Genomic DNA, 27,026 nt, shown 5'->3' with positions numbered 1-27,026 from the left:
GGGATTTAAAAAAAAAAAAAAAAAAGAAAAGAAAAAAGTAGTAGGTCTACATCAGCCTTACTAACTAAACATCTAGCGCTCATCAAAAATGAGACATTGCGATTTTCTTAATTATTTCTTTTAGTCACATCCTATTTGTGCATCTATGGATAAATTATAACTCAAAAATAAAACTTTTTTTTTTTTTTTTAAACACATTAAAAGATTAAACTTGTTAAATAATTTCAAATTAATTATGTGCTACGTTCAGACATTAACTCGACAACGGACTGGAGTATACACCAGCGAGCAGAGATCTGTCTCCCGTGCCCGTGTGATTTGGCTTTAGGTCGCACCTGTGAACACAACCTACAGGACGCCTGAAACGCTCCTCGCCTTCAGTGGCATCCACATCGTTTAAAAGAAGAACAATTAGGAACAGCCAAAGAATACTTGAACAGCGTTGCAAATGTTCCAAAAAACAAAACAAAAGAAATAAAGAAAATGGCACAGATATACGCTGGAAGCAGATTTGAAACAATCAAAATTGCTGTAAAAGTTTTTCTTTATAACACAGGCACCTGAACATGAAACGAGGGACTTTTTTGAAATATACGAGGAACTTGCATATAATAGGAAGAACTCGCTATGCACGCACCAAACAAACAAACTTGCCACTCACAACCTGGAAGCATCCTTGAGGTGATTGCACATCCTGAGGGGGTGGAAATATAAACTCCACATGATCAGGCTTTTCTTTCTCACCACACCAACAGTCACTCACTCCCACCACCACCCAAAAAACAAACCACTGATTAACCACCTACTCTGCTTCAAGAACCTGTTTTTGGTTTGCAGGCTACAATGCTGAATAATTATTTCTCTCTCAATATATGCATATTCAATATAGCCTTGTTGCTGTATTAAGTGCTTGAAAAAGAGGGGCATCAGGGTGGGAGCAAAGGAGAATCTCTGATTTCCCTCTACCAGGACCACTCTAGCATTAAAAAGGAAAGAGACCAAAAAAAAAAAAAAAAAAAAAACACCCCCCCAAAGAAACAAAACAAACCCACACATGAGAAAATAGTGTTTTCATCATAATACTACAGTAAGATCACGTACTAGTTATTCTGATCACCCTGCTTTACATTTAGAAGCCTATAGCTGTGCACTGATAATCCTTTCAGCCTGAACATTAACCATATGGTAACCTGATTGTGTCCCCTGCCCCCCGCAAACAGATTATGGGCCATTGCAAGAAATTAAACTGCGGTGTTTGTTGTAAATTGATGCCAGATTAAGTGTCAATTTTCCACAAGCACAGAACAACATAAAAATAAGCGCTTATACCTCCTCAATTACCCCTGCTTCCTCATTGACCACGTCTGACACGAGCGTTCTCGTTCAGAGGGCAGCGTCTGCTGATACACTCATCCATCAAATGGCGTACAATGAAAGCCAAAACAAAGCTTTTTAAATACCAGAGAGCCGACTGCGATTAGATGTGGAAGTTAAATGTCAAGACAACTTGTACAAAAACATGGCTGCAGTTATGACGTCCCCTCTCCGTGCATGAGCGCGAGCTGTGCCGCCGCCTAATCAGGACACAGTGGAAAGAAGTGTACTTGAAAGCTCATATGTGTACCCCCGTAGAAACACTGCTGATGTTCAGCATTAATAAATCAAAGAGGTGCTTCACTATGAACACATAAGGGAGAAAATGAACCGGCAGAGATTACAAGGTTACAGTCCAGGATACATGGAAAAGAGCCTGTGCAGCACTGTGCTTAAAAAGAAAAGAAACAACAATTTTAGAGCCCAAAACGATTAACGACAGCACCTCCCACGCCATGACAACTTTTTTCTCAAAGTATTAACTTTTTGGTGTGTTGTCACAACATACGATACTTTATATAAATCAGACTTAAAGTCAACCTTTCCAATGAGAATGTTTACGTGACGGGGGCCGTTTGGCAAGAAACAATATTAAACACAGTCATGGCTTTATCAACACTACCTGAGTTACATTTAATAATTCTGTATATTTAGCGGCTTTTTTTCTGAAAAGTAACAGCCCAGAGCCATTCTTTCAAGGAGGATTTCTCGTCACTACACACAGATTTCGTCTATTAACCATAAGATAAAAGCAATTAGTTTACATAAAGTGCTAATAATCCACACATTAGCCAAATCAGAGCTTCTAGAGAAAAACCTGGACAGTTGCTTTGTTGAGTAAACCGATCTTGATTTGCTGATGGTGAAGGAAAAAAAATAATAAAAAAAAATTGACATCACAGCTGGTCAGCTAGCAGATTTGGGCTGCCTAGACTTAGATCTTACAACATGAGCCTTTAGAATAATTTTAAAAAATATACACATATCCCACCATCGAATTTAGAAGTCGTGCAACAAACTGAACACCCTTAAACATTCTGAACTGCACTGCAGGCCACGCTAGCATCTTGGCTGATGACGTTGTAGCTCTACATAACCCTCGCAACCCCTCCCCTCCCAACACGCATGTATGGATCACACGGTGTTATTGCACACTGGTTTGCAAACGTAATAGGTTATCCACAGTAAAACATAATAGCATTTAACTAATCTTCACATTTGAACAGTTTGAAAAAGTGTCTACTTAGGGAACTAAGATTAGTATTGCAATTGTTCTGTTACTGTTATCTTTGTATGCCGATGAACAGTGACCTCCAACTCGTGCGTTTCCACCAGTAAACATGCAAGAAAAACGATGCCGTACAAGGCAGAAAAGTAAAGACCAAATTCTGAGTCAAAAGAAAAAACAAAACAAAAAAGTACATTGTAAAAATGTAGAACAAGAGGAACTGAACACAAATACAGGCAAAATAATCTGTATTGACATCCTGAGCCTTACTGCTGAACAAAAAGCACAAAATGCAGAAGACTTTTGTGGAAGCAATGTCTCTTTTTTTCTCCTCCTCTTATTTTACCTAACAGTTTGTCACCAAGCTTATTCCCCAACTCAGAGTTCATTTAATAGAACGTATAATGAACCTCAGTTTAAGAACAGCCGGTGACAACCTACTAATAATCTGAAATGTATGAAAAGCTTCAGGATGAATTTAACGGAGACCTTATTTTTGACTCTTTAGCACACCTAATAAACAGTGAAACAAAGGGGGTGGCTTTCCTTCAAACTGGGCACTTTTGTACCTGTGCTCTGGGGTCAAACTGTAGTGCAGATAACACTCATGTTAGGTAAGACGAAACGACAAAAAGAAAACGTGGGCAATTAAATTTTCCCTTACTGATTTAAGACAAGACTCCCTTCCTGGATGGGGCCTCACCTATAAGCTCCCATTTAACTTAGAGTTAAGTGGGACCCCACAGACCTCCCCCCAAAGAATGCTTTGCAGAGTGTTCTCCTTTCATTCATGATGAATTCAAGCTTGCACACAGATGTGCATGTATAACGTCTAACATATCTACAATGAAACTCGTGAATGTGTAAAAGAAAACATGACCGAGGCATGCTGTAGTCAGACTGACTGCTGCCACAGGTCAACAGGATAAAGGCTTAGGGAGGTGCAGTCCAAAACACCTTCCTTTTGATGAACTCCCAAACATTATCGCTAAAGAGCCATGAGACAAACAAAGATCGCAGCCCAAAGTGTCCATTCGTCATGTTGGAGAGGCACCAATCAGCTCCTTTTTAACGTCCATCCAGAGCTTGTGTGTTCATTTTGATGCCCCCAGAGAAGTCCGTTATTCCACCCGAGATACCATGGAAAATCTGTCATGCTAAACTATCAAATGTTTTCACAGTTGTCACTTCTATCCAACAGGATTTGTGATTTCCAAGGTAGATAACTGCAGCACCCAGAAGAGAAGAAGGTAAGTACTGTAGGCCATCTACCTCACTGATCAGGTCCATCCTTGGTCTCGCCGTAAATTACTACCCTTTTTGGATCTACAGGAGAGAGGAGATGAATTAGGGTGATCAAGGACTCTGTGTTTATTTTAAAATGTTACGCATCATTTCTTAAAGCATTAAATGGCCTTACTCTGAAGCACATTAAGGACTTAACCCCTAATGTGCCTCAGCATTTACTTAGGTGAATGTGGCCATGCTGGTCATTTCAGTGTCTCAGCTAGCACAAAGGATTTCATAAATGTGTGATAACACTGCCGTGTTTTATCCCATTATTTTTTCTTATCTTGTCATTCAATACGATTATTTTCTTTCTGAAGCATTTAGTAATGGTACAAAAAAAACAAAAAAAAAAAAACCAACCCCCCCCATCTTTCTTATTATTACTACTGTCAGACATAGTGTATTCTGGACCTTAATTGCAAGTTTCAAACGATGGCTTTCAAATAAATTAATATTTGAAGGTTTTTTCTTTTTTCATTATAGAAAACTATGGGTAAAATGAACTAAATCCAATCCTAAATCCACAGCCATTCCTTGCTTGGAAAACAGTGCCAACACATATATTTAAGACAGGATCTTTGTACCTTGTTTTTGCAAGTTGAAAACGGATTCCATTTCTGATGAAAGGAAACAAAAACACACATTAGCTCATCATGAAAACATTCTTTAAAAAAAAAAAAACAAAAAAAAAACAAAACACAACAATTAAAAGAAAGCAACAGCAACAAAAAAAAAAGCAAATATGTAAACATTTTACAAGTTAGTGTTTTGCACAGTTGACAAAATCTGAATTTAGGTTCATGCTTGATGCTGTTAAACAAAATTATACTTTTACATATCGAACAGCAATCGCGAGAACCCTTAAATGACCACTGCTAAAGGAAAATAAAAGCCCCGTACATTTCAACAACTGACATTGAATTTTGTTTGCTGTTGGTGATTAACTGTAGGGCTGCCACAAATGATTATTTTGATAGTCGACTAGTCACAGATTATTTTTGCGATTAGTCGACTAATCAGAGCATGAAAACGTACAGCTTATTGCACCAGCATGCATCTGCTCTTATGTAACTATCATTAGCTTACAGCTTTAAGTGTTTAAGGTATGTGCTAACTAAAAATAAAGGCAAGATGATAGTTTATTAAATTTTAATTAAATTTGCAGATTGTTTCGGTGAAGTTTAATAAACTCCTTGCTATCTAAAATATAATGGGACAACGGAGTATATTCTCGAGTATCTCACACTTCTGATAATCAGTTGTCTGCTTGACGTTTATTCAGCTGTGTAAAAACTATAACTTTAATCTCAGCCAAACTGATTTACTCAGGAATAAATAGAATACTAAAAAAAAAGCCAAACAATAAAATTTTTAAGTTATCTAAGTGACTTATATATGTTTAACCTGAGTAGCAAAAGACGGCGGTGGGTTTGAAAACTATTTGCCCAGAGTCCAGGGTTCTCACCGGCTCTAGTGAGCTTTGCCCCCAGCTAGCTATCGAGCTAGTGGGTAACAGACTTCGGAGCGCTTTTCAAAATATGTGGTGTCTTGATAAACTGAGCAGATATTTGAGGTTTACACAGCTACATTCTCACCTGAAAATATGTTAAACATTTATTTTGTGACCCAGAAAGAATAATAACAGTAATATTAAAACTGCCGCCATTGTTGGAAACTGAGCTGGGCTGCGCTATGAATTCTGGGACAAAGCTACTTCTTCTTCGGGGTTTAACGGCAGCTGGCATCCTTGTACATGCACTGCTGCCATCTTCTGTTTCAGTCCGTTATTACACTCTTAAATCCTACCACTTATTCCTGAGTCTTTTGTGATCTTACAAAGCTTCAAACGACGCGTCGACTATTAAATTAGCCATCGACGATTTTGATAGTCGACGTAATTGTGACTAGTCGACTAATCGTGGCAGCCCTAATTAACTGCAAGCATATGTGGTGACTAACCGTTTACCCAAAGGTTGACTGTGTTGACTGCAAGGGGATTGGCAACTTGTCTACAAACAATCACAGCTTGGAATCACTCTCAGACGTACTGGTAAAGGTTTATAACAAACTGTCATCCAATTTATAAATAGAGACAGATAGACTGATTGTAACATAGTGTCAAAGTCAGTAGTCTGCTACACGTCTCTTTGCATCGTTTTATCACAGTTAATCTTCATGTTATCAAACCGACTGCATGTCATTGTTAACTTAACCCTATTCAATCACAAATGGATAGCAGACTGACCCCACCTTATTGCAGTTTTATCACCGCCTTAACACAAAGTCACTTTGAAGACAGCAACTGACCGAGTGCTCACAGACCTGGTCCTGTATTTGTAGTAACTTTTTCAAAGGCAACGAAACTACTCTACAACTACCATTTGCCCTATCAAAAAGCCATTTTTGGAAGGTAATAACATTTTTAATATGGATAAGATATTTCGGTTGGTGAGGTGCAAATATTCGATTTCACCTTAGCAAAGAATCAAGTCAAATTTCATATGAAGTCATCTATGGCTGACTTAGTTCATTTCTTTGGTAGAACTGTGAGGCAAAAATCACATGCTGTCTACAGTTACTCAGACTGTGTGCTGAAGCACTTTTGCTGAGGTTAACTGCTACACTAATTTTAACAGTCAGAACAGGTGGTGCCAAAACAGAATCTTAGGCTAAGTCCACACCAACATATTTTTATTTTGAAAAGAAAAGAATCACCACCCAGATGTGCATTTGAGGAACATTTCAGAAATAATTTTGGTCCAACACCTGAACACACATAGCAAGATCATTTAGAAAGCATCATGATGTAGAAAAACTATAAAACAGCTGCTACTTTTATCAAACAAGGTAAGCAAAACCTTAAAGAAATACAAGAGAAAAATAGACTTTTTTTAAACATTCAATGTAGCCCTAAGAATTCAAATCTGGTTATTGGGTTAATGTTTTTGATAGAGCAGAGAGTGAAACTTACCTTTAGTGTGATAAGTGACAGCAGCTTTAACGTCAAAGGACCCCCAGCTACACCTCGTGCTAATGTCTTTAGAGAGAACCTGTTCTTTAGATGAGCCAAATAATAAAGTGGTTAGCTGACCCTGCGCAGGCTTAGCACCGTTGTCTTTGCTGGGGGCCAACACAGCAGTTCCTGCACCTTGTGTCTTTTCCTTGCCACATGGCTGCAGCTTGTTCTCCTCCTCACTCATCCCATAAGCAGGAGGGCAAGCATTGGACACAATGCAAGGGATACAAGTCCTTTTCTCAGGGTCTTGAACCAAAGGCCCAGGCTCTAACAATGATGGGCTAATGTCAAAGCAAGGCTGGGCAACCTTGGCTGCAACAGCTTGACACTCGCTATTAGATGTGACCACAGTAGTTTTGTCCTCTCCGAGCACCAGCCCATTTCCGCCTTCTGGGCCCAAGTTGGGCTCATTAATGAAGGAAAGCCCCCACTGATTCTGGAAGATATCTCCCAGGGCTTTCTGATTTGTCTGAACCGCTGGTGGGTCAAGGTGACGAGCACTAGGGAGTACAGGTTGCATATTTAAAGGGTAAATTAAAAGAGTACACTTTCTAAGCTCATATGCCTCTCCATCTACAGGACTAGTTGTGGAGCTACAGTTACTTTCCAAAGGAGATGCTACATTGTCGCCACTTAGGATAGACTGGGCTGATGGAATACTACTAGCAGCAGGAGCTAAGAAGGTACCCACTGACGGGCAACCGTTTCCATTTCCAGAAACAGGACCATTAGTAAAACTAGCTGAGGTGATCGTTTTCATAGCAGACATAGGGACCTGTGACAGTCTGACAGGAGGAGGCAGTGCCTCTCCTCCACCTTGAGCTACTTTGTTGAGGTTCTCTTTTACTTTACTTGCATAACTGATCTTGGGAACAATTTTAGCACTGCTATTGTCCACAGGAAATACTGGCGGAGGCTTGAACAAAGTCCATGAGTCCTCTTTTGAAGGTGAAGAAAGCTTGCCTTTGTGTCTTTCCTCAGTTTTTTTACCCAAGGTGCCAACTGTCTTTCCATCAGAGTTTTTCCTCTGAGATTCACCCACTGAAGCCTCTGATACAACAGCCCGTTTGGCTGTCGACTGAGTTTCTACTTTCTGGGTGGCTCTAAATCCATCGAGACTCGAGGTCATTCCTTTCTCATTTGTCTCTAGATTCAAAGCCCCCAGCTCCTCTGTAGTGTGGCCCTGCTGCATGTCTCTCTCCTTTTCTCTTATCACATTATCAGTGTTCTTTGTATTGTTACATCTGGTCTTGCGTTTCTTCGGAGTAGTATATCCACCTTCCGAGCTACTACCGTCATTGTCCTTGCTAGAATAGCCATTTGTAATAAAGCCACAGTTTACGACGCCATTTTGAAGTAATACGGAGTCCTTCTTATCCAAAGGCGGGCCCTCATGATGACTCAAATCCTGCACCTTCTCCTTGTCATTTTTAAAGTCCATATTCTTCTTATGGTCCATTCCTTTGATGCTTATTTTTGGAACAGTCGTGCACAGCTTTTGCGTCGATTTGGGCTTTGCATTTGTATTAATTGTGTGTCTGTTAGCATTGATGCTAGGTGGATGCGACATGCCAACAGCATTAGACAGATGTGGATTCTTCTCTCCCTCCTCGTCACTGATGCTTACTTTTTTATTGCCTGAAAGGGGAAACAAAATCAGTTCATACTGAAATTAGGGAACACATCCACCACCTTTCACCTGGCAGAAAACCTCCACAACTACTACGTTTCCTGAAAGTCTGTGTCAAATAATCTGTTTCATACTTGGAGAAACTACAAGGCTTTTATAGATTTTTTTTGTGTGTGTGTGCACGCATGGTATCACAATAGCAATAGCATGACAACACTAGCAAAAAAGTGACTATGCAACTCTTAACCTAAACAAATCCAAGTAAAAAAGAGATGCACATTAAACGTTTAAATGTTTTTCTAGTATTACATATAAACCACACCCATGATCTCTTTATTGGGTTTATAATTATTCTTATAGTGCTGTGTGAAATTAAACTTCCTAACAATCTTCCAAGATGAGCTGAGAGCTCACTACATGTAACAAGTTATAGAAATTAGATATGCTTCACAACTGTCAACAACATAAAGGACTCTTGCTTAGCTTCCCCCAACCCAGAGAATATTCGACATCAGAGACAAGTTGTTGCAAGGATCGCTCACAACAGCATTTATGGTACACGCACAGAGAGGAGCAATAAACTATTAACAGGCCCGTGCACGGCAGAGACGCATGGGAATTGCTGTGTCAACGTAGGACTTTCCATTCACAACGGTGCTGCCTCAATGTCTGTGAGCGCAGCACCCAATGGATTGCATACAGTCTCTCCTCTCTTACACAGAGGCCGGTTCTTACTCACTAGCAATCATACGCGTGCATATAGACTCGTAAGGACGATGCTTACAGTGTCAGCTCTGCGCCACAAAACAAGACATTGTCCAGTTGTTCCCTGGCTTCACATTGACTGGACAACATGCAACAGGCCTGTCAATGATGGCTAGCTTTAGCTAATGTCAACTAACAAGCGGCTCGGTTGCCACCAACACGCCCAGGAACTGTTGTGCCCTATCAGCACCAACAGCAACAACCACAGCAGCCAAAATGACAGCAGAGACATGCCAGAACAGCAAAGTATGTTGCCTGTACAACAATTTCTAACTAGCTGTGGAACTACAGCATTAGCCAGCAGTGATAGTCTAACATGGCTGACAGGAAATGGCAGCTCAGAACATTCCAGTGGAGCCGGCTCGGTTTTCCTAAGCTGGACATGAGCATGCCGAACAAAAAAAAGACACAGATTTGACTATTGTTGAGGACAACTTGCCGTGCACTCCTATCAAATAATGCACTAAGAACACATGGCAACATGGCAGGGGTTCCTTGAGATGATTAAGATGCATTTGCAAAAGAAAAATGGTTGGCGAAACCGGCGCACAAGGTCAATCCCCGATGTGTCAAACCACCACAGCGACAACTGTCACGCAACGTCAGCTAGCGAACTTGCTAACATAACGGTGAGTTCTTCGTCCGGCTATCAGTCAAAAAGGGCCAAGCTTTTCACCAGCTGAAACATTTACCAAATTATCTCAAGGAACCATATATAATATGAACTAATAGCTAGCTAGCAGGCTAAGTCCTCAATCGCGATTTAGTTCAAATTAGTTAGCAAAAGCTAGTCGGCTCACTGACATTAGCTGACCAAGGCTAGCAAGCATTAGCTAACTTTTCCGGATGGCCCAACCTGTTTTCTTCGTCTGCGTTTCCTGATGCTGGCACTGGAAGTGGCTCTGATCATTTTTTAGACAAGTTGGCTGCTGAAAAGAGTGCCTGTCGTCTCCGTGGTGATGGTATTGCCTGTCTTGTGCCCGGTCTTTGGGCTGTTCCTCCATTGAAGTGAAGAATGTCGGACTTGTTCAACCAGTATGTTAGCTCACTCAAGTACAGGACAGTCCAATCACTACCAGAGTAAAACGGAAGCTATTTGAAGCCTCTGTAAACGTCAGCAGTAAACGTCTAAAAATGGCTCTGTTTTGGGTGGTCACCGCCACCACTCAAATCCATGTCTAGTTATTTGTGCTGAGTTATGCAGGGGAATATTTCTCAACACTTTTTTTTTTCTGTCAGTGCGTGTATTTAATCGGATAACTGACAGTAAAATAACGAAGGAGCGATATTGAAAAAAATCTTTCGGGGTGGGCGATACCGGGGTGGGGTTCGTGTGCGAACAAAAATCACATGACCGGAGGCGCTGCCACGTCTCAAGCCAGTGGACACATGTTGGTGATGGCGAGACCAACCCCACTCCCAAAGTGGAAAAAACATACTCATTGCAAATTTATTAGCAATCCATTTGTGAGTGTTTAATTAGTAAAGAACATTGTTCCCGTTTTCTGAACAAGCAACAACATTACTCTAATAATCTTTGCGTATGCACACAAATAATAATCTAAAAATATAATATCAATTGGGTAGTTGGTGCAATTTAGCACGAAGTGAATGTATACTAGGGTTAGGAGGCATTAGAAAAAGTAACATGCATTTAGTGCGTCCCATATTTGGCATCGCCCTTGTATACACACACACACACACACATATACGTGTGTGTGTATGTATATGTGTATATATATATATATATATATATATAGATAGATAGATAGATATACATACATACATACATATATATATATATATATATATATCTAATCTTACATATCTATATCCACCACACACATTATACACCCACACACACATATATATACACACACACATATAACGATATAGTATATAATATATATCCACACACAATACACATATATATAACACAGATATACACACAACACACAACACACAACACACACATAGATATAGAATACATATATATACACATATAAACATACATATAACACAATACAAATATTGTAATATATACATACATATAATCATACATACATACATATATAACACACATATATATATTATACATACATAATCAATACACACATACATATATGATATCTACAACATACAAACACTACTACACACACATCTACATACATACACACTATATACTACACTACATATAATTATATATATATATATAAATATATACATATTACATATATATACTGTTTCTCCACAGAACCAGCAAAGGTTGTACTCTCAGTGGCAAGGGAACAATAATAAAGAGAACAGCACCACCAAGGCTGGAGACGGAGCAATACTGGAAGAGCATATGGGAGAAGGACGCAATACCATAACTGCAATGCTCAGTGGCTAGTGGATCTGAGGGCAGACCACAGCGACCTCCCTGAACAGGGTCCAGTAATCATCACAGTGGCAGATATCCAAGAAAGGGTCTCCAGTATGAAGAGTTGGACAGCACCAGGGCCCGACATGGTTCACGCCTACTGGCTAAAGAAGCTGACTGCACTCCACGAGCGTCTGGCAGCACAAATGAACCAGCTGCTAGTTAACGAGAGACACCCGGAATGGCTAACCGAAGGTCGGACGGTCCTGATCCCCAAGGACCCCAAGAAGGGACCGGTCCCCTCCAACTACCGACCAATAACCTGCCTCAGTACTACATGGAAGCTCCTGTCAGGCATCATATCGGCTAAGATGAACAGGCACATGGGTCAATACATGAGCGGGACACAGAAAGGAATTGGCAAGAATACCAGAGGCGCAAAACACCAGCTATTGGTAGACAGAACAGTCAGCCGAGACTGCAAGACCAGACTGACCAACCTGTGCACCGCCTGGATTGATTACAAGAAGGCCTATGACTCAATGCCCCACAGCTGGATACTGGAATGCCTAGAATTGTACAAGATCAATGGGACCCTAAGAGCCTTCATCAGGAACTCAATGGGGATGTGGCGTACAACACCAGAGGCCAACTCCAAGCCCATAGCACAAGTCACCATCAAGTGCGGGATCTACCAAGGAGATGCTCTGTCCCCACTGCTGTTCTGCATAGGCCTGAACCCCCTCAGTGAGATCATTAACAAGACTGGCTACGGATACCGACTACAGAACGGAGCAGTTGTCAGCCACCTCCTGTACATGGATGACATCAAGCTGTATGCCAAGAGTGAACGACACATCGATTCACTGATCCACACTACCAGGCTATACAGCAATGACATTGGAATGTCGTTCGGACTGGAGAAGTGTAGTCGGATGGTAACAAAGAGAGGGAAGGTAGTCAGAACTGAGGGGATTGAACTACCAGAAGGCAACATTGCAGACATAGAGGACAATTACAAGTACCTGGGGATCCCGCAGGCGAATGGGAACCATGAAGAGGCTGCTAGAAAAGCTGCAACCACCAAGTACCTGCAGAGGGTCAGGCAAGTCCTGAGGAGTCAGCTGAATGGTAAGAACAAGATCCGGGCCATCAACACGTACGCCCTGCCCGTGATCAGGTACCCTGCTGGGGTAATAGGCTGGCCAAAGGAGGAGATAGAAGCCACTGACATAAAGACAAGAAAGCTCCTTACCATGCATGGAGGGTTTCACCCCAAGTCCAGCACCCTGAGGCTGTACGCTAAGCGGAAGGAAGGGGGCCGGGGACTGGTGAGTGTCAGCACCACAGTCCAGGATGAGACAACGAACATCCAAGAATACATTGGGAAGATGGCCCCAACTGACAGTGTGCTCAGTGAATACCTCAGGCAGCAGAAACCCAAGAAAGAGGAAGGAGACGAGGAACCATCATGGAAGGACAGGCCCCTGCACGGTATGTACCACCGGCAGATAGAGGAGGTGGCTGATATCCAGAAATCCTACCAGTGGCTGGACAAAGCTGGACTGAAAGACAGCACAGAGGCACTAATCATGGCAGCACAAGAACAAGCTCTGAGTACAAGATCCATAGAGGCTGGGGTCTATCACACCAGGCAAGACCCCAGGTGCAGGCTGTGTAAAGATGCCCCAGAGACAATCCAGCACATAACAGCAGGGTGCAAGATGCTAGCAGGCAAGGCATACATGGAACGCCATAACCAAGTGGCCGGCATAGTGTACAGGAACATCTGTGCCGAGTATAACCTGGAAGTCCCAAGGTCAAAATGGGAGATGCCCCCAAGGGTGGTGGAGAATGACCTAGCTAAGATCCTGTGGGACTTCCAGATAGAGATGGACAAAATGGTGGTGGCTAACCAACCGGACATAGTGGTGGTAGACAAACAGAAGAAGACAGCCGTAGTGATCGATGTAGCGGTTCCGAATGACAGCAATATCAGGAAGAAGGAACACGAGAAGCTGGAGAAATACCAAGGGCTCAGAGAAGAGCTCGAGAGGATGTGGAGGGTGAAGGTAACAGTGGTCCCCGTGGTAATCGGAGCACTAGGTGCGGTGACTTCCAAGCTAGGCGAGTGGCTCCAGCAGATCCCGGGAATAACATCGGAGATCTCTGTCCAGAAGAGCGCAGTCCTGGAAACAGCTAAGATACTGCGCAGGACCCTCAAGCTCCCAGGCCTCTGGTAGAGGACCCGAGCTTGAAGGATAAACCGCCCGCAGGGGCGTGCTGGGTGTTGTTATACACACATATATATACACACACACACACACATATATATATATATATATATATATATATATATATATATATATACACACACATACATATACATACATACATACATACATATACATATATATATACATATATATACATACATACATATATACATACATACATACATATATATATACATACATACATACATACATACATATATACATATATATATATATATATATATATATATATATATATATATATATATATATATATACACACACACATATTATTTAAGTCTTATAAAAGTTGCTAAGCAAACCGATTTGCTTCCCTGTTACTATATGTGCATATAACATATAAGCTAATTTATTATTCATTCTTGACTGACACACAGTGTAAAAAGGAAGGTTTATGTGCTTTACTTTTGTGCAAACTGGGGTGGGCACAGTGCAACGTTGCTTATGCAGGACTTTAACGGACCAACACCACCCTCTTGTGGCTAAAAAAAAATTACAAAGCCATAGAGACTGCTTTGTTGGGGAAGTGAGGAACATTGATCATCTTCTTAGAGTGCAATGTTCTACTGTAAAACAGTGAGTTGTTAAATTGGCTTGTGCATTATTTTTCAGGCCCTTGTCACAATGCTGAGCCCCAACATACTTAAAAAGTAATATAGCAGGAAAAGTGACACTATAAGAGTGTGAATATTATTTGGTATTTACTAGGTATTTTGCATAGTGTTGCAAAATCCTTTACCCTGAATCTAATTTTGGGATTTAAAATCTTACTTAGCAAGTAGCATCAGTATGTACTTGAAATACCCAGTGTAAAAACGGGCCTTTTCTGTCATAATACACATTATTGAGTCATAGTTACTTATTAATCAGTGTGCATATTGTTTTTACTTAATATACTTCTGGTTAGCTAATTCTTTAACAACATAGCATCATATGTTTTTTATATTAACCTGTATGCTTTAAACAATTAGAGTGAACCCCAGAGTACAAACACTAAATACAGTGTTGTAGAAGAAGTAGCTTTTCATACAATTACATGAGTGATGTAAAAGTGCATACAATAAAATTAAACTTCGGCATAGTATTTGGGTAAATACCCCATAGGACACACTACTAGGCCTAAATAATGTATAGCTCTAAAAAGAAAAAAGAAAGACAAATTTTCATTCAAAACAAAGGCAAGAAATTGTGGTGGCTGTCCCTTGTTTGAGCTAAGCTCACGCATGCAAGTGTAGTTATCCAAGGGTGAGTATGATATAGTAGAAGAAAACGACTGAAATGAACATCGATTCTGGATTTGTCATGGTGAGGGTAGCTGATTCACACAAATATAGTACAGTGTCAAGGATCTTCTTATCTTTGACACTATTTAGGAGTTTCACACAGTCTCAGTGCTGATGTTTGCCCTTTTTCTACTTTTTAAAATGAATAATTCATGTGATAACTTGATTTTATAAAAAAGCTAAAACCATGTGATGGACTAGAAATGTTAACCTAGCAATACCTTAAGAACAAAATTCATGTGATGTACTGAGCAAGTTATTGCTCAAAAGGTATTTATTGCATGGCTTATTTATCATTTGCAAACATAATGAAGACTGACTCGGGCATCAGATGGAAGACAAATGTAATGAAATGCAGTTTAGCATTTGTGAGATAGATCTGATAGTTTTTGAAATAGTCTTTGAAATAAAATGTCAGCTCTATTAAGCAAACATTCAACTTAATTGAATGTTGTCTGAATGAACCAAACTTTTTGCATCTGTCATTAAACAGTGAAAGGTAACACTATAATAAACTTTAGAATTTCACATTAAATTGCAGATAGGTGAGAAACAACAGCGATGGGACATGGAGCACAGTGTCCCATCTGAACAGCTTCCCTGTGCCTTGGCATTGATTCTCAAAGTCTCTAGAACTGTACAGTGGGGATAATAGACCCTCATTAGGTGTTTGGATGATGGCTGGTGTTGAGCCCTGATGGTTCAAAATTAGGGAATGCAAAACACCATAGCATACAATTCCCATTACTGTGGATGTTCATCAAACCCTTCAGCGACTGTTTGTGCCCTATGGATGGATGTGTTGTCATCCTGTAAGACAACACTCCCATCAGGAAAGAAATACGTCATCACAGAATGAAAGTGATCGCTCAGAACAAGTTTCTATTGATTTAAGCGGACCCTCCTTTTTAAAGGGGAACGTGGACCCTAACAATAGCAATAAAATGAGGGACTGGATCCCTGGCAAAAAGGTGGCAGAAACAGACCATTTCTAATACAATGAGAAGGTTGAGACTATCGAGGTTTATTAGGATTGCATAGGATCTTTATGCTAAGTCTACATTATACTTTGCATTCACTGTAAACCAGATCTGGAATTGTTTAAGTGTAGAAACAATTTACATTTATATGAGTACTGTAAAAATACACTATTGAGAAATTGTCCCACATAGAATGTTCTTCTAGTAAAATAGTAGTGTTTGTGTAGTGCTCTAATGCATCACCATTGGTTGTGTTGGGTGGTCAGGCTTTGTTCCGATGTGGCTATGGTCACCTCTAGCTCCTCCCATGGGGTCAAGAGTGAAGGTTTTGCGCTACTTTTCTAACTGTATTTATTTTAGCTGTACCAACAACGTGTTCCAGAGATTATTCGATAAGAAGAGACAGAGTGTACTCCTACTGTGTAATTTAGGTAGGCTTTGTTAAACACCAGTACAACACACTTTCTGCAAGCCCTTAGGAGAACTCAGTACCAGATGTGTGCAGCTTAAAAAGCTATTCTGACAACCAAATAAGCCAGGTTCTGAAAAACTGAAACATTATTTCCTCACTGTAGTTAATGATTATTTCTCTGTGTTTAATACCATATGAATAGAAACTATTTGGAATAGTACAGTGCTCTCTGGAAGTTGTTTCTAATAATACTATATTTCTTACTTTAATTGCATTTACATAATGTTACTCTTGTTCCTGATAAAATATTTATAATATTAACATCTGGCCAGTATGCAGATATAAAACTAAAGGTTCAGATGGTTGAGATGAATATTACTAATTCAAAGAGATCAAAGTATTTTTCAAGCAAACATATTTCTCAAAGAGGATATTCAAGTCTTTATTACAGATTGAGCTCCTTCAGCAGGAAACCTAATATCATATATATTCATATTCCATAATATTTGCAGCCTGCAATCAGACTCTTTTGATTCATTTGAATCACAGTTACGGTGAATAACAAGTACATGTTTTCAATGATACTGCAGACACGTGTTTTTGCACAATGCCCACTGTAAAATTCGTGCACAGTAAAAAAAAGTAAAGGTGCAGTCTGAGTACATGTGAGGCTACAGCAACTGCACGCACAGATTTTCCTCTATAGAACTTTGACTTGATGGAACTGTAAATGCACACAATAACCTAATGTGAAAATGCATAAGTGCTAATAAAAAGTGCATTTTGTTATTCAAAATGTAAAGAAACCGCTGGACTCTTCCAGGTCACAGAATTGCTCAGTGGCACTGAACATGCAGTCAAAACACATCTTGCATGACTCAACTGAGGACTCAGTGAAGGAAGTAGCCAACTTGTTCATGGTCCTCAGTCTGTCACAGTATTCCTTGGACGTCTTCATGTCGCAGAACTTTATAGGTAATCCAATAAAGGACATTAAACATCAGGAAGCTCATGGGAAAAACAGCTCGGGAGATGGTATCAATCCTTTTGGCCCGATCCACAAAACGCCTCCGTATCTCATAGAAACCCAAACCAGGAGGTAGATCAGCAAAAATGGGTGTTGCATCCATTTCCTGAGAGGACAGAGCAAGTCCAATACTCTGGAGCAGAAAACCCTGCTGTGCCAGCTCCTCCTCCTGGAAGACAAAGACATAGCACAGACTCACTGCAAATCACTAAGCTAAACTGTTTGTTTGTTTTTTCTTTTTTTGGAGCCAGCAATTGGCTGGTGAGCAAGGCAACAGTACATACCCTGGCACAGGCACTGCACTGCTGGGATGCATTCCCATGAGGAGCATTGTTCCCTGACATGTTGTTTCCTTTCACCTTACTGTCACCGGTCCCCTGCGGGTGAGTGTGGGGGGAAAGCCGGCACAATTATTTAATCGTCAAACAGACTGCACTGACTGAACAGCAAAACTGGCACAACTTTGCTCTACTGCATAGATGTCAGGCCACATGCATTGTATTGCACTGCAGATCAAAGCAGATGTCGGGTGTACTGAGGTATAAATATTATAAAAGGTATAAAGAGCTCTTCAGCTGCTGTCACATTGCTTTAACTTGCCTTAATGAAGGCCAAATTTCTCAAAAATGAGAAGAACTGGCCAAAAGAAGAGCCTCATCTAGTTTAAGGGTAATTTATCCTAATTTGTCTTCCTTATTCTTCCCTTTCTCATGATATCCATGATGTTGAGAACATTCAGCCAGCAGTAGAATAAGGTGATGGCTTGAATTAATCACAGGTCAGTGCTGTGTGCTTTTCCTGACTGGAGTGTAGCATGCAGGTGAGTAGCAGCTCGTGCAGAGCTGGGCACAGGGAATAGCAGGTGACAGCTGCCTGAGGGCCTGAGTGGGTGGGCTGCACTTACAGTTCTCTGCTGCTGCTGCTGCTCTTTGAGTTTCTTTTTCATTCTGAAGAACTCCTTGTGCTGGCGTGAAACAAAGTTGACGGCTGCATACTCCAGTAGTGCAGCAAACACAAACAGAAGACACACCGCCATCCAGATGTCTATGGCTTTGACATAGGATACCTGCATAACCATAACAATCAACTGTCTCAATTAATATCAGAATCAGAAAGAAGTTTAACACCAGCTCAGCTGAATGAAGCCTCCAGTACATATACACAAAAGAAAATACTAATAAAACCTGTCAACATAGCAAAAATAGTTTGCATCAAGTATAAGCCACTGATTTCTTTTTTAAAAATACAACTGGAATATTACTATTATTCAATTGCGTTAATGTGCATTATTAAGATAGTTCTTCAGCATTGGGATGTGGTCAGCAAGGGGTTCCTTTTGGACTGAGTGAAGAAAGATGATATATTATTGTATTTTTATATTATTTAATTATTTCCATTTATAATATTTATGTTAAATACATTTAATTTTATTTTATTAAACTGATTATACCATTCACTTAGAAAAAAGTTAAAACTAAATTATCCCACAGCCCGATGAAATGCATGCTAAGCTGACTGGTGATGCTAAATATGAATGTGAGGTTGAGTAGTCCAATTAGAAACTGAATTTTGGGTGCTAAAAGATTCTCTTGTTAAATCTATTTTATCTGATTTGACTTTCTTGGAATCATACAACCTCTCTGTATTTCCATTCTGACTTTATCTTTTTAGTAAACAGCAGATAACTTGCTGAAATTTGCTTCTGACCTTTGGCAGGGAGGCCCTGGAGCCAGAGCTCTGTGTTGTCATGGTGAGCACAGTAGTGATTCCCAATCCCACCCTTGCGGGAGCTGCATCCATGTTGATCCAGAACGACACCCAAGACAGGATGACAGTCAGCAGGCTCGGTATGTACATCTGGATCAGGTAGTAGCCCATTTGGCGCTCTAGGTAGAATTTGACTTCAATGCAGGTGAATTTACCTGACGACAGGAGGAGGCAGAGGTGCAAACTGAAAGTCTTATTAGAAGGTGATGGACAGTGTGTACTGAGAATGTAGGACAGTGGGTTGTCATATGTCCTGTACCTGTGTTGTAGTGCTTGGTGCAGTAACCAAGACCTTTCTCCTCTTTTAGCACAAACTGAGGGAGCATTAGATCATCAGCAACTTGCACTGCTCCCACATCCAGCCATTCAAAAATCAGGTCATTCATGGTGTAACCAACTAGAGGCGAAAGAGAAAGTGTACAGTACGCAGTAGTTTTATGTCAAAACCTGTATGTAATGTTTTCTTAGCCTGCCTAAGAAGATGAACTCACAGCTTTCAAGCTGCATGGTGCACGTCTGGCTGTCCATGGGGAAGTTTTTCAAATCCATGGGACAGGAAAGCGTGAGTGTCAGTCTGGAAAACAGAAGCAGCAGCATAATAGTATATGACATGAAAAGGTGATACCCTCGAACCTTATCCCATAGGCAAAAAGGTGAATGGGGGACTTGGTTAACGATCACCTGTGAACTCCACAGTACTGGCTATTTCTTACTCATGTGTCACTCAAACCCTTTTTTTGAACACTCACCTTACATCAGTGGTCACATCAAGCAGCTCAAACCTCTCCGACATCTGTCCTCCCTTCCATTTTTCTATTTCACTGCCCCCTTTACAGGCTGTAGAAAGCACTGACAGGTGCTGACAGACATCATGTCAGCCTTTATGGTGGGCTTGATATAAAAATGGGCTGAGACACACACACATCACCACCATCAGTTTAAAAAAAGAAAAAAGAAAAAATAGGGATGTGCCCCGGTTACAGAACATAAAGACCGAGATTAAAAAGCATTCCGTTATTTAGTACAGGTGTTGGCTTTATAGATAACACACAGATGTTCTTTAGCTGTCACAGCTTTCTTTGTTGAATTATGATGTATTATGCTGTTCGTTTCACTGACCTATTTCTCTATTTTTCCCCTCCTGCACTCACAAAGCAAAGCCTCTCACATAAATGAGCAATATTGCAGAAAGGAGGAACATAAATGATCCTGGTTTAATGTCGTCCACAGACACTGTGGTTTTCCCCAAGTGGGGCCATAAATAATATAACCCACCTTAAAAAAAAGGATTTTATTCCTGTTTATCTTAATTACTAGAACTAATGCTTCTTTTTTTCTTTCTATTTATAACTCTTTACCATTATGCTACGATTTACCAGCGCTTTAGCAGCACATTACTGACCTGATTCCTCTTTAGCCTGCAGTAGCTGCTTAACAAGAACTTGCTCACAGTGCATGCTGGACAGTACAATTACAACTGAACTGAACTGGAGTGAAACAAATATGTAGCAGTCCATACACTTGGATGTTTACAGTACTTCTCAATAGACTTTATATTCACTGAGCTACCCATCAAAGCATTTTTGGAAATGTGTTTGATAGTTGAAGTACTATTAAAACTTAACCCCCCGTATTTAATAAACACACATAAAATGGCTCACCTGATGCTGTAGAGGACATTTCCGTTCTGGAAGATCCGCAGCAGTTTGTTGTCTGTTGTAACCTCGTGAAAGTTTGCTCCCTTTTCATTTGCAAAGAATAAGTCAGGTTTCCAAATGGAGTCCAACATTGAGGGGTCCAAGTCCAGAGAGTCATCAGGGTACTCCTTATATGCTAGTCGAGGGTCATTCCACTGCTGCCGTAGAAATACATTGAGCCGATAGTCCTAAATTATGGAGGCAACACGTAATTAAAAACTGTGTAAACTTATAAATGATGAAAAAATGTATATATGCATATTGCATATGCATGCAAGTATGCTGCATATGTTCAAGCATCTAATTTTAGCGAGAGGGAAAAAGTAAAGAGAAGAACCATCCTCTAAGCAGGCAGGCGTGACTGTGTGTCTGTGTGTGTTTGGGTAGGGGACAAATGGTGACAAACAGGCCTGAGTGCTCCCATAACCTGAACAACAGCAAACTCCACTTACAATTTCATCAATTAAAATTTGATGTCTCTCTCCTTTAGTATTTTACAAAATGCACAAATTCTCCAGGCTCTAAACGTGAATAAATCAACAAACATGACCAACCCCAGACATTCTCCAGAGGCCTTGTAAATTAAGGATGGCTGCTTATTTAGACAGAAAGACACATGAGAAGATCTTTGCTGACACTATGTTATGCACTTACAAGATGAAGCAACTAAACAGTCATAATCTAATGATAGTATGTTTGGGCATCATGAAACTTGGCCTCCACCAAGAGTCGGAGAGGAGCCAAACAAAAAAAAAAGAAGCTTCAGATGAATAAACAGTAAAGTGTCTGATGCATCTCATAAATGAGCTTTAACCAGCTCTGCTCTCCAACTGCTATTAAAGTCGTGGATGCTCATATTAAATGTGGCCAGAGTTTCAAATAATGAGGTCAGTGCTTTTTGTGAGCTCACCAGTGAGCCCGGGGCTTCGGGCAGTTTTAAACACTCGTTTTCAGACAGATTTTCTACTCTTGGCTCTGTACGAAGTCATCCCAGGCTCACATCTCAGGCAGTGAGCACAGAAACCCCACCCGCCTGCTGTTTGGTTTGTGAGAGGCAACCAAACTGACCTGACACAGGGGAGCTAAAACTGCTTGTTTCAGACCGAAGATAAACCGAGGGGCTGACACCAAGGTCCAGTGTAAATTAACAAGGATTATTTTCAACTCTGAGTCATGCAGACTTACTTACTTAAGTTACTAAGTTGGAGCTGGAAAGAAGCACAATTGCCCCCCTATAAATTTTGACACAGGAACTATTGGTCTGTGCTATTGGTTTTCCATTTGTTTTGGTACTGGCTTTAACTGGCAGCTTCAGTCATCAGTCAGAGTAAGATTAGTGCCAGTTATCATATTACAAAATGTTATACAGATTGATTGTGATACTGACTGACTTATTTTATGCTATTTAGTGCACATGTTTACTAAGTAAAATACTGAATACGGGACCTTAAAGTTGTAGTATTGTATCTCTAAGCTGTAGTATAACTGCTTTGACTGAATTAAAGGATGTGAATATAGTTTCCAGTACATTATTCACATGTTCTGTGAGTATAAGGGATTAATATGAGCTACGACTTCTAACTTAGAGGCAATGATGCAAATTTATATTGAACATTATTACAGTGAAAGTGGCTACAAATGTTAGCTACAGACACTCCCATAAAAGCTCAGCTATTTATAGGCACTCCTTGAGTCTTTAGTCAAAGTGACATTTTTAAAGAGGACCTATTATGCTCACCTCCAACTATATATTTATATTCTTGGATTTTACTACCGTAGCTTTGCATGAATCATAAATCAAAAATAATCCTTATTTGTCTTATGTGCTCCTTGGTAGAGACCTTCGGTCCATTGCCTGTTTAGAGCAGTCTGAAGCCTTAGCTTTTACCTCACTGGGATTACCAGCACAAACGATGTCAATATTAGAAACTTTGGCTGTATTTATTATGAACATCCACCACTGTAACAGTATATGTGACAAAAATAAAGAGATAATGGAGGTAAAGCCCAAAGGAGTTCAGTCACAGTCATACAAATGGCAAGCTTTCATTTGTATAATTCTGGATATTTGAGCCCTCAAAATTAGTAATGTTCATTTATATTGTCTGTCACAAACCCAGATTTAAATGTAGTTCAGGGTTTTGGGAAGGCCATTCCAGAAGTTTCATCCTGTGTTATCCATTACAAAACCAGTTTTGATGCATGTTGTATTGGAACATTAAGTTATGTCCAACTTTTGTCTGTTTAGTTGAGGCGAAGTTAAAGAATTTAGAGGTAGTCCTCCTCCTTCGTTAATCCAGCCACTGTGCAATCTATCAGTACTACTGACGGTAAAACAGCCCCAAAGCATGATGCTACCACCACCATACTTCTTAGCTGGTACAGCGCTCTCAGGTTTAAAGGCCTCACCTTTACTCCTGTCATTGTGGCCAAACAACTCAGTCTTTGCCTGACCATAAAAACATTTGGCTTGTCCATCAGAGCAACTGCAAATTTCACTCGAGCATGAAAGCACTGATTGTGGAGCATTCCCTTCTTTCCTGGCCAGCACCCTCTGATGATCAAACAATCATCAGTTCAATGAATAAAAAATAAATAAGTTCAAAAAGGAGAATCTACAGTTCTCCTTGTCTGATCTTCATTGGGTTTCTTGGACATTTCTATTGTTCTGAGTACTGGTCAGTCTAATGAGTACTGTCAATTAACTATCTATTAACTTCACTAATAAAAAGTTAAGAGGCCTTGGCCTTGTCAAGTTATAACACATTTTAGAACCTTCAGCACCACTTTTTAAAAGATTTGAGTATATATGCGAGCCTGTATGTATACTTTTGAACTCGTGTGGATTCGAGAAATTCGAAGTTACACACCCGTTTTTTTAAGTCATTAAAATGTATGTTGTACAATGGCACCTTCGAAAAAGAGCAGATAAATTTAAAACAGATGTTTTCTCACCATAGTTGTTTCAGTGATGGATCCAAAGCTGTTGATGAAGATGTTACAGGTCACGTTGACAGGAGAACCTGACGGGAGGACACATCTTAGTAACACTGCTTCCTTACATACCACTGATGATGTTTTCTAAAAGGAACACATCAAATATTAAAGCTGATGAAGAGCAGGGGATTTCTGTACCACAACATCTGTTTTTTCCCTTCATAATATGCCATGCCGTGTCCTGATAAAGATTTATCCACGATAACAAGCCTGAAATTGTGTTGTCATTTCCAGTATGCTCCCATTAGCGTAGCCCATCTGTCGACCATTGGAACTTTAAATATTTCAGTGAGTCATTTCCGAAGAGGCAATTATTTATTGATTCAGTTTTACTTACATTGGTGTGTTTATAGATAATCAGCAGAGATTTATCCACAATGCACCGACAAGGATGTGGAGCAAATATGAAATATATATGAAATTTGACCCTAGAGGCGGTGCAGGAACTATGTGAGAGAGACTCTGCCAGTTTCACAAGATTGGACTGGAAAGGGCCTTTGGGGTAACATGCAAGGGTGACCGCACATTTCTGTCAAATAAAAACGATGTGAAAGAGACGTCTGTGAAAAGACACCATCACCTTAGGGTGTGGGACAACACAGAAACCGTAACAACACACGAGGAGGAAAAAAAGGAGAAAGACTTTCGCATGGAGACATCGTAGCTTGCAGCATCTCTTGCCTCTGACCCATCTGTGAAGGATTTGTGCCACTTCACTGCACAGATTGTTGTGCAAATTGAGCAGCACTCTTTCTCACACCTTTTCAAATAGAGCAGTATTTGCATGTGGGAGTGCAGTTACCTTTGAAATTTGGTCTGATGCGAGCATCATAGCCAGATGTGCGTCCCATCAGTTTGTCCAAAAAGTCAGAGGGAGAGGGCGGCTTGACTGCCCTGCTGGGGAACTTCAGCTCCTTACATTGCACAGACCTACAGGGTGATGGGGCAGTGATGATTCCGGCTTCACTGACATAAATATGAACTTAATGTCTAGCTTCCTAATTTGTATTAAGAAGCTAAAATTTAAGTTTGGACATTACATGCATTTTGTGATTAAAGGTGTCCTGCTGTGAATAAAATTGCAGGCTTTCTGAGTAAAAGAACAATATCCATGAAATTACTTTTTTCTTTTTTTTAAGATCTGTTTCTCAAATCTTGCAAATTTAATTGGATATTTTTACCTAATGGAACTGTTGCTTTTTAATGATAGATTACAAAATATTTAATGCATGTTTCTTTCCACTTAAAGAGAAAAAGCTGTGTCGGCAGCTTCTTTGTTAAAGAAGTATCAGAGCATGTAAGGTACAGTAACTGCCCCTTCAAATAAGCGTGCAGGCTGGCGCTTGCATTTTTGAAAGGAAAGACTTTCAAAACTATCTTACCTGCCTTGTTGAAAAATGACAAACGAAGCCCACAGTGGACACAGGATGTGCAGTAGCATTCTGAGTTGGTGGACCCAACAGATGAGAGAAAAACAGCCAAAATTTGGAAGGAAAAAAAAAAAAAGAAAGCGAAGATGCGGAGAACTTTCAGGCGCTGGCTCCTGGAGTCAGATGAGCCTCCCTCCCTCTCTGCAGGTGTAAAATACAGGAAGCTGCTGCTCTATAATTCAAAATCCAAGGGAACTTTTTTTTCCTCCTTCCCCTGCCTGTTTGTGTGGATCACTTCAAGCTTTATCTCTTTTTTATGGCCATATGCATGCTGAAGGAATTACTGCAAGAATTTTTAAAGAGACAGCAGCATTTTTACGGCAGAGTTGCCCCCAACGATGGTCTTCGACGCAGCCTCAGATCTGCACTTTCAAATATTTGGGATTCAAACTGTACTGCTTATAAGCACTTCTATTGAACAGATCTAATTATGAAAGTTAAACACATATAGCTATGCTTTTTTTTCTCCTCTTTAATTTCTGGATGAACACAGCTCTGCCAGTGCTTAATCCACATTTTAAAAAACTTTAAAGAGGCATGTAAATAAGCCTGAAAACTGTATTTTAATAACAAGGGAGGAGAACCTTTACATTAAAATGACCCTTCCACCTCCTTTTAAAATCAGGTTGTTCAAAGATATTTTTGGTGAAACTGTATTTATATTGCCATCAATTTACAAAACCACATAACATCAGCACTGAATGGGCCTCAAATTGGGCAGGAGAACAGAGAGGTAACTGCCAAGTTGGCAAGATTGTTGTTCCATGCAGAAGGGAAATAAGATAAAGGCATAAAGTTCCTATTAATTCCAATGCAACACATCTCTGTGTCAGAACACATCCAGAGGGGATTTATCTTTAGCACTGCTGTTAAAAGTTTCTGGTCTAATTATTTCATCTACAAACTGCCACACAAATTCACATATAAATGCGGAAACTCATATTTGTTCCTCCACATAGAGAGGGGGCAAGCTCAGCCATTTCCTCATGTAAAATTAATGTCAGAGAAAGCGATGGGACGTAACGACTGCACGTGTTTGCCTCACACTTGAAAAGGCCATTCTCCACTCCGCTCTGGAGCCCACAGTGTCAAATTGGATAAGAAATGTGTTGGAATATAAAACATGAATGCCTTCCTAATAACAAGAAGTCCTGAGTAAAAAAAAAAAAAAAAAAAAAAAAAAATTCTGTATGCGTGCACATTTTTACCTCTGGACAAGAAAAGTAGGCCAAGCTTCATTTTAGTGATATTTTGCTGGATTGCGAACTGGATTTACTTCATTAGATCATATTACCGACGCACTGTTAAATGGAGTAGTCAGGTGCTTTTTATACAGGCTGGCTTTTCCCATTTGAAACGATAAATACGTGCTTTTGATCTGTGGTCAAATCACTATAGCCCACATGCATAACCATAGCAAATGTAGCAAGCAGCACAAATTGATGCTCCAGTGGTTCAGGTTACGATGAAG

General features: G+C 40.2%; 2 protein-coding genes and 1 long non-coding RNA gene across 3 annotated transcripts; 1 reads left to right on the top strand and 2 right to left on the bottom strand.

Annotated features, from left to right (window-relative positions):
- Window positions 1–174: 174 nt before the first annotated feature.
- On the bottom strand, window positions 175–10,610 carry nufip2 (nuclear FMR1 interacting protein 2). Its single transcript, XM_040014617.1, has 4 exons — window positions 10,160–10,610; window positions 6,864–8,546; window positions 4,477–4,509; window positions 175–3,928 (listed from the first exon to the last, which is right to left on the bottom strand). Exons 1-4 carry the CDS (start codon window positions 10,305–10,307, stop codon window positions 3,876–3,878), a joined length of 1,917 nt encoding a protein of 638 aa, XP_039870551.1. The 5' UTR covers window positions 10,308–10,610; the 3' UTR covers window positions 175–3,875.
- Window positions 8,991–24,931, top strand: LOC120723268. The gene is made up of 3 exons (XR_005693701.1): window positions 8,991–9,932; window positions 19,381–19,511; window positions 24,089–24,931. It is a non-coding gene; the product is annotated as an uncharacterized LOC120723268 (long non-coding RNA).
- On the bottom strand, window positions 16,213–27,015 carry glra4b (glycine receptor, alpha 4b). The gene is made up of 10 exons (XM_040014619.1): window positions 25,508–27,015; window positions 24,928–25,055; window positions 24,084–24,151; window positions 21,093–21,316; window positions 19,923–20,005; window positions 19,691–19,828; window positions 19,372–19,586; window positions 18,569–18,730; window positions 17,949–18,041; window positions 16,213–17,833 (listed from the first exon to the last, which is right to left on the bottom strand). Exons 1-10 carry the CDS (start codon window positions 25,564–25,566, stop codon window positions 17,570–17,572), a joined length of 1,434 nt encoding a protein of 477 aa, XP_039870553.1. The 5' UTR covers window positions 25,567–27,015; the 3' UTR covers window positions 16,213–17,569.
- Between the last annotated feature and the right edge of the window lie 11 nt (window positions 27,016–27,026).

Source organism: Simochromis diagramma, unplaced genomic scaffold (assembly GCF_900408965.1).
Source record: "Simochromis diagramma unplaced genomic scaffold, fSimDia1.1 OVJJ01000676.1, whole genome shotgun sequence".
In the NCBI taxonomy this organism is placed as follows: Eukaryota; Metazoa; Chordata; class Actinopteri; order Cichliformes; family Cichlidae; genus Simochromis; species Simochromis diagramma.
Note: the sequence above shows the minus strand (reverse complement) of the source record. Positions and strands in the feature narration are given on the sequence as shown.

Bases quoted from the DNA above. Each gene is read 5' to 3' on its own strand.
- nufip2 (XM_040014617.1), bottom strand. From the start codon at position 10,307: ATGGAGGAACAGCCCAAAGACCGGGCACAAGACAGGCAATACCATCAC. The intron at 4,510-6,863 runs GTAAGTTTCACT...TCCTTTCATCAG, and splicing joins TGTCACTTATCACACTAAAG to AAATGGAATCCGTTTTCAAC. The intron at 3,929-4,476 runs GTACAAAGATCC...TCTCTCCTGTAG, and splicing joins TTTCAACTTGCAAAAACAAG to ATCCAAAAAGGGTAGTAATT.
- glra4b (XM_040014619.1), bottom strand. From the start codon at position 25,566: ATGCTACTGCACATCCTGTGTCCACTGTGGGCTTCGTTTGTCATTTTT. The intron at 24,152-24,927 runs GTAACTGCACTC...TCCTCCCGTCAG, and splicing joins CATCAGACCAAATTTCAAAG to GTTCTCCTGTCAACGTGACC. The intron at 20,006-21,092 runs GTGAGCCATTTT...TCTGTTTTCCAG, and splicing joins AATGTCCTCTACAGCATCAG to ACTGACACTCACGCTTTCCT.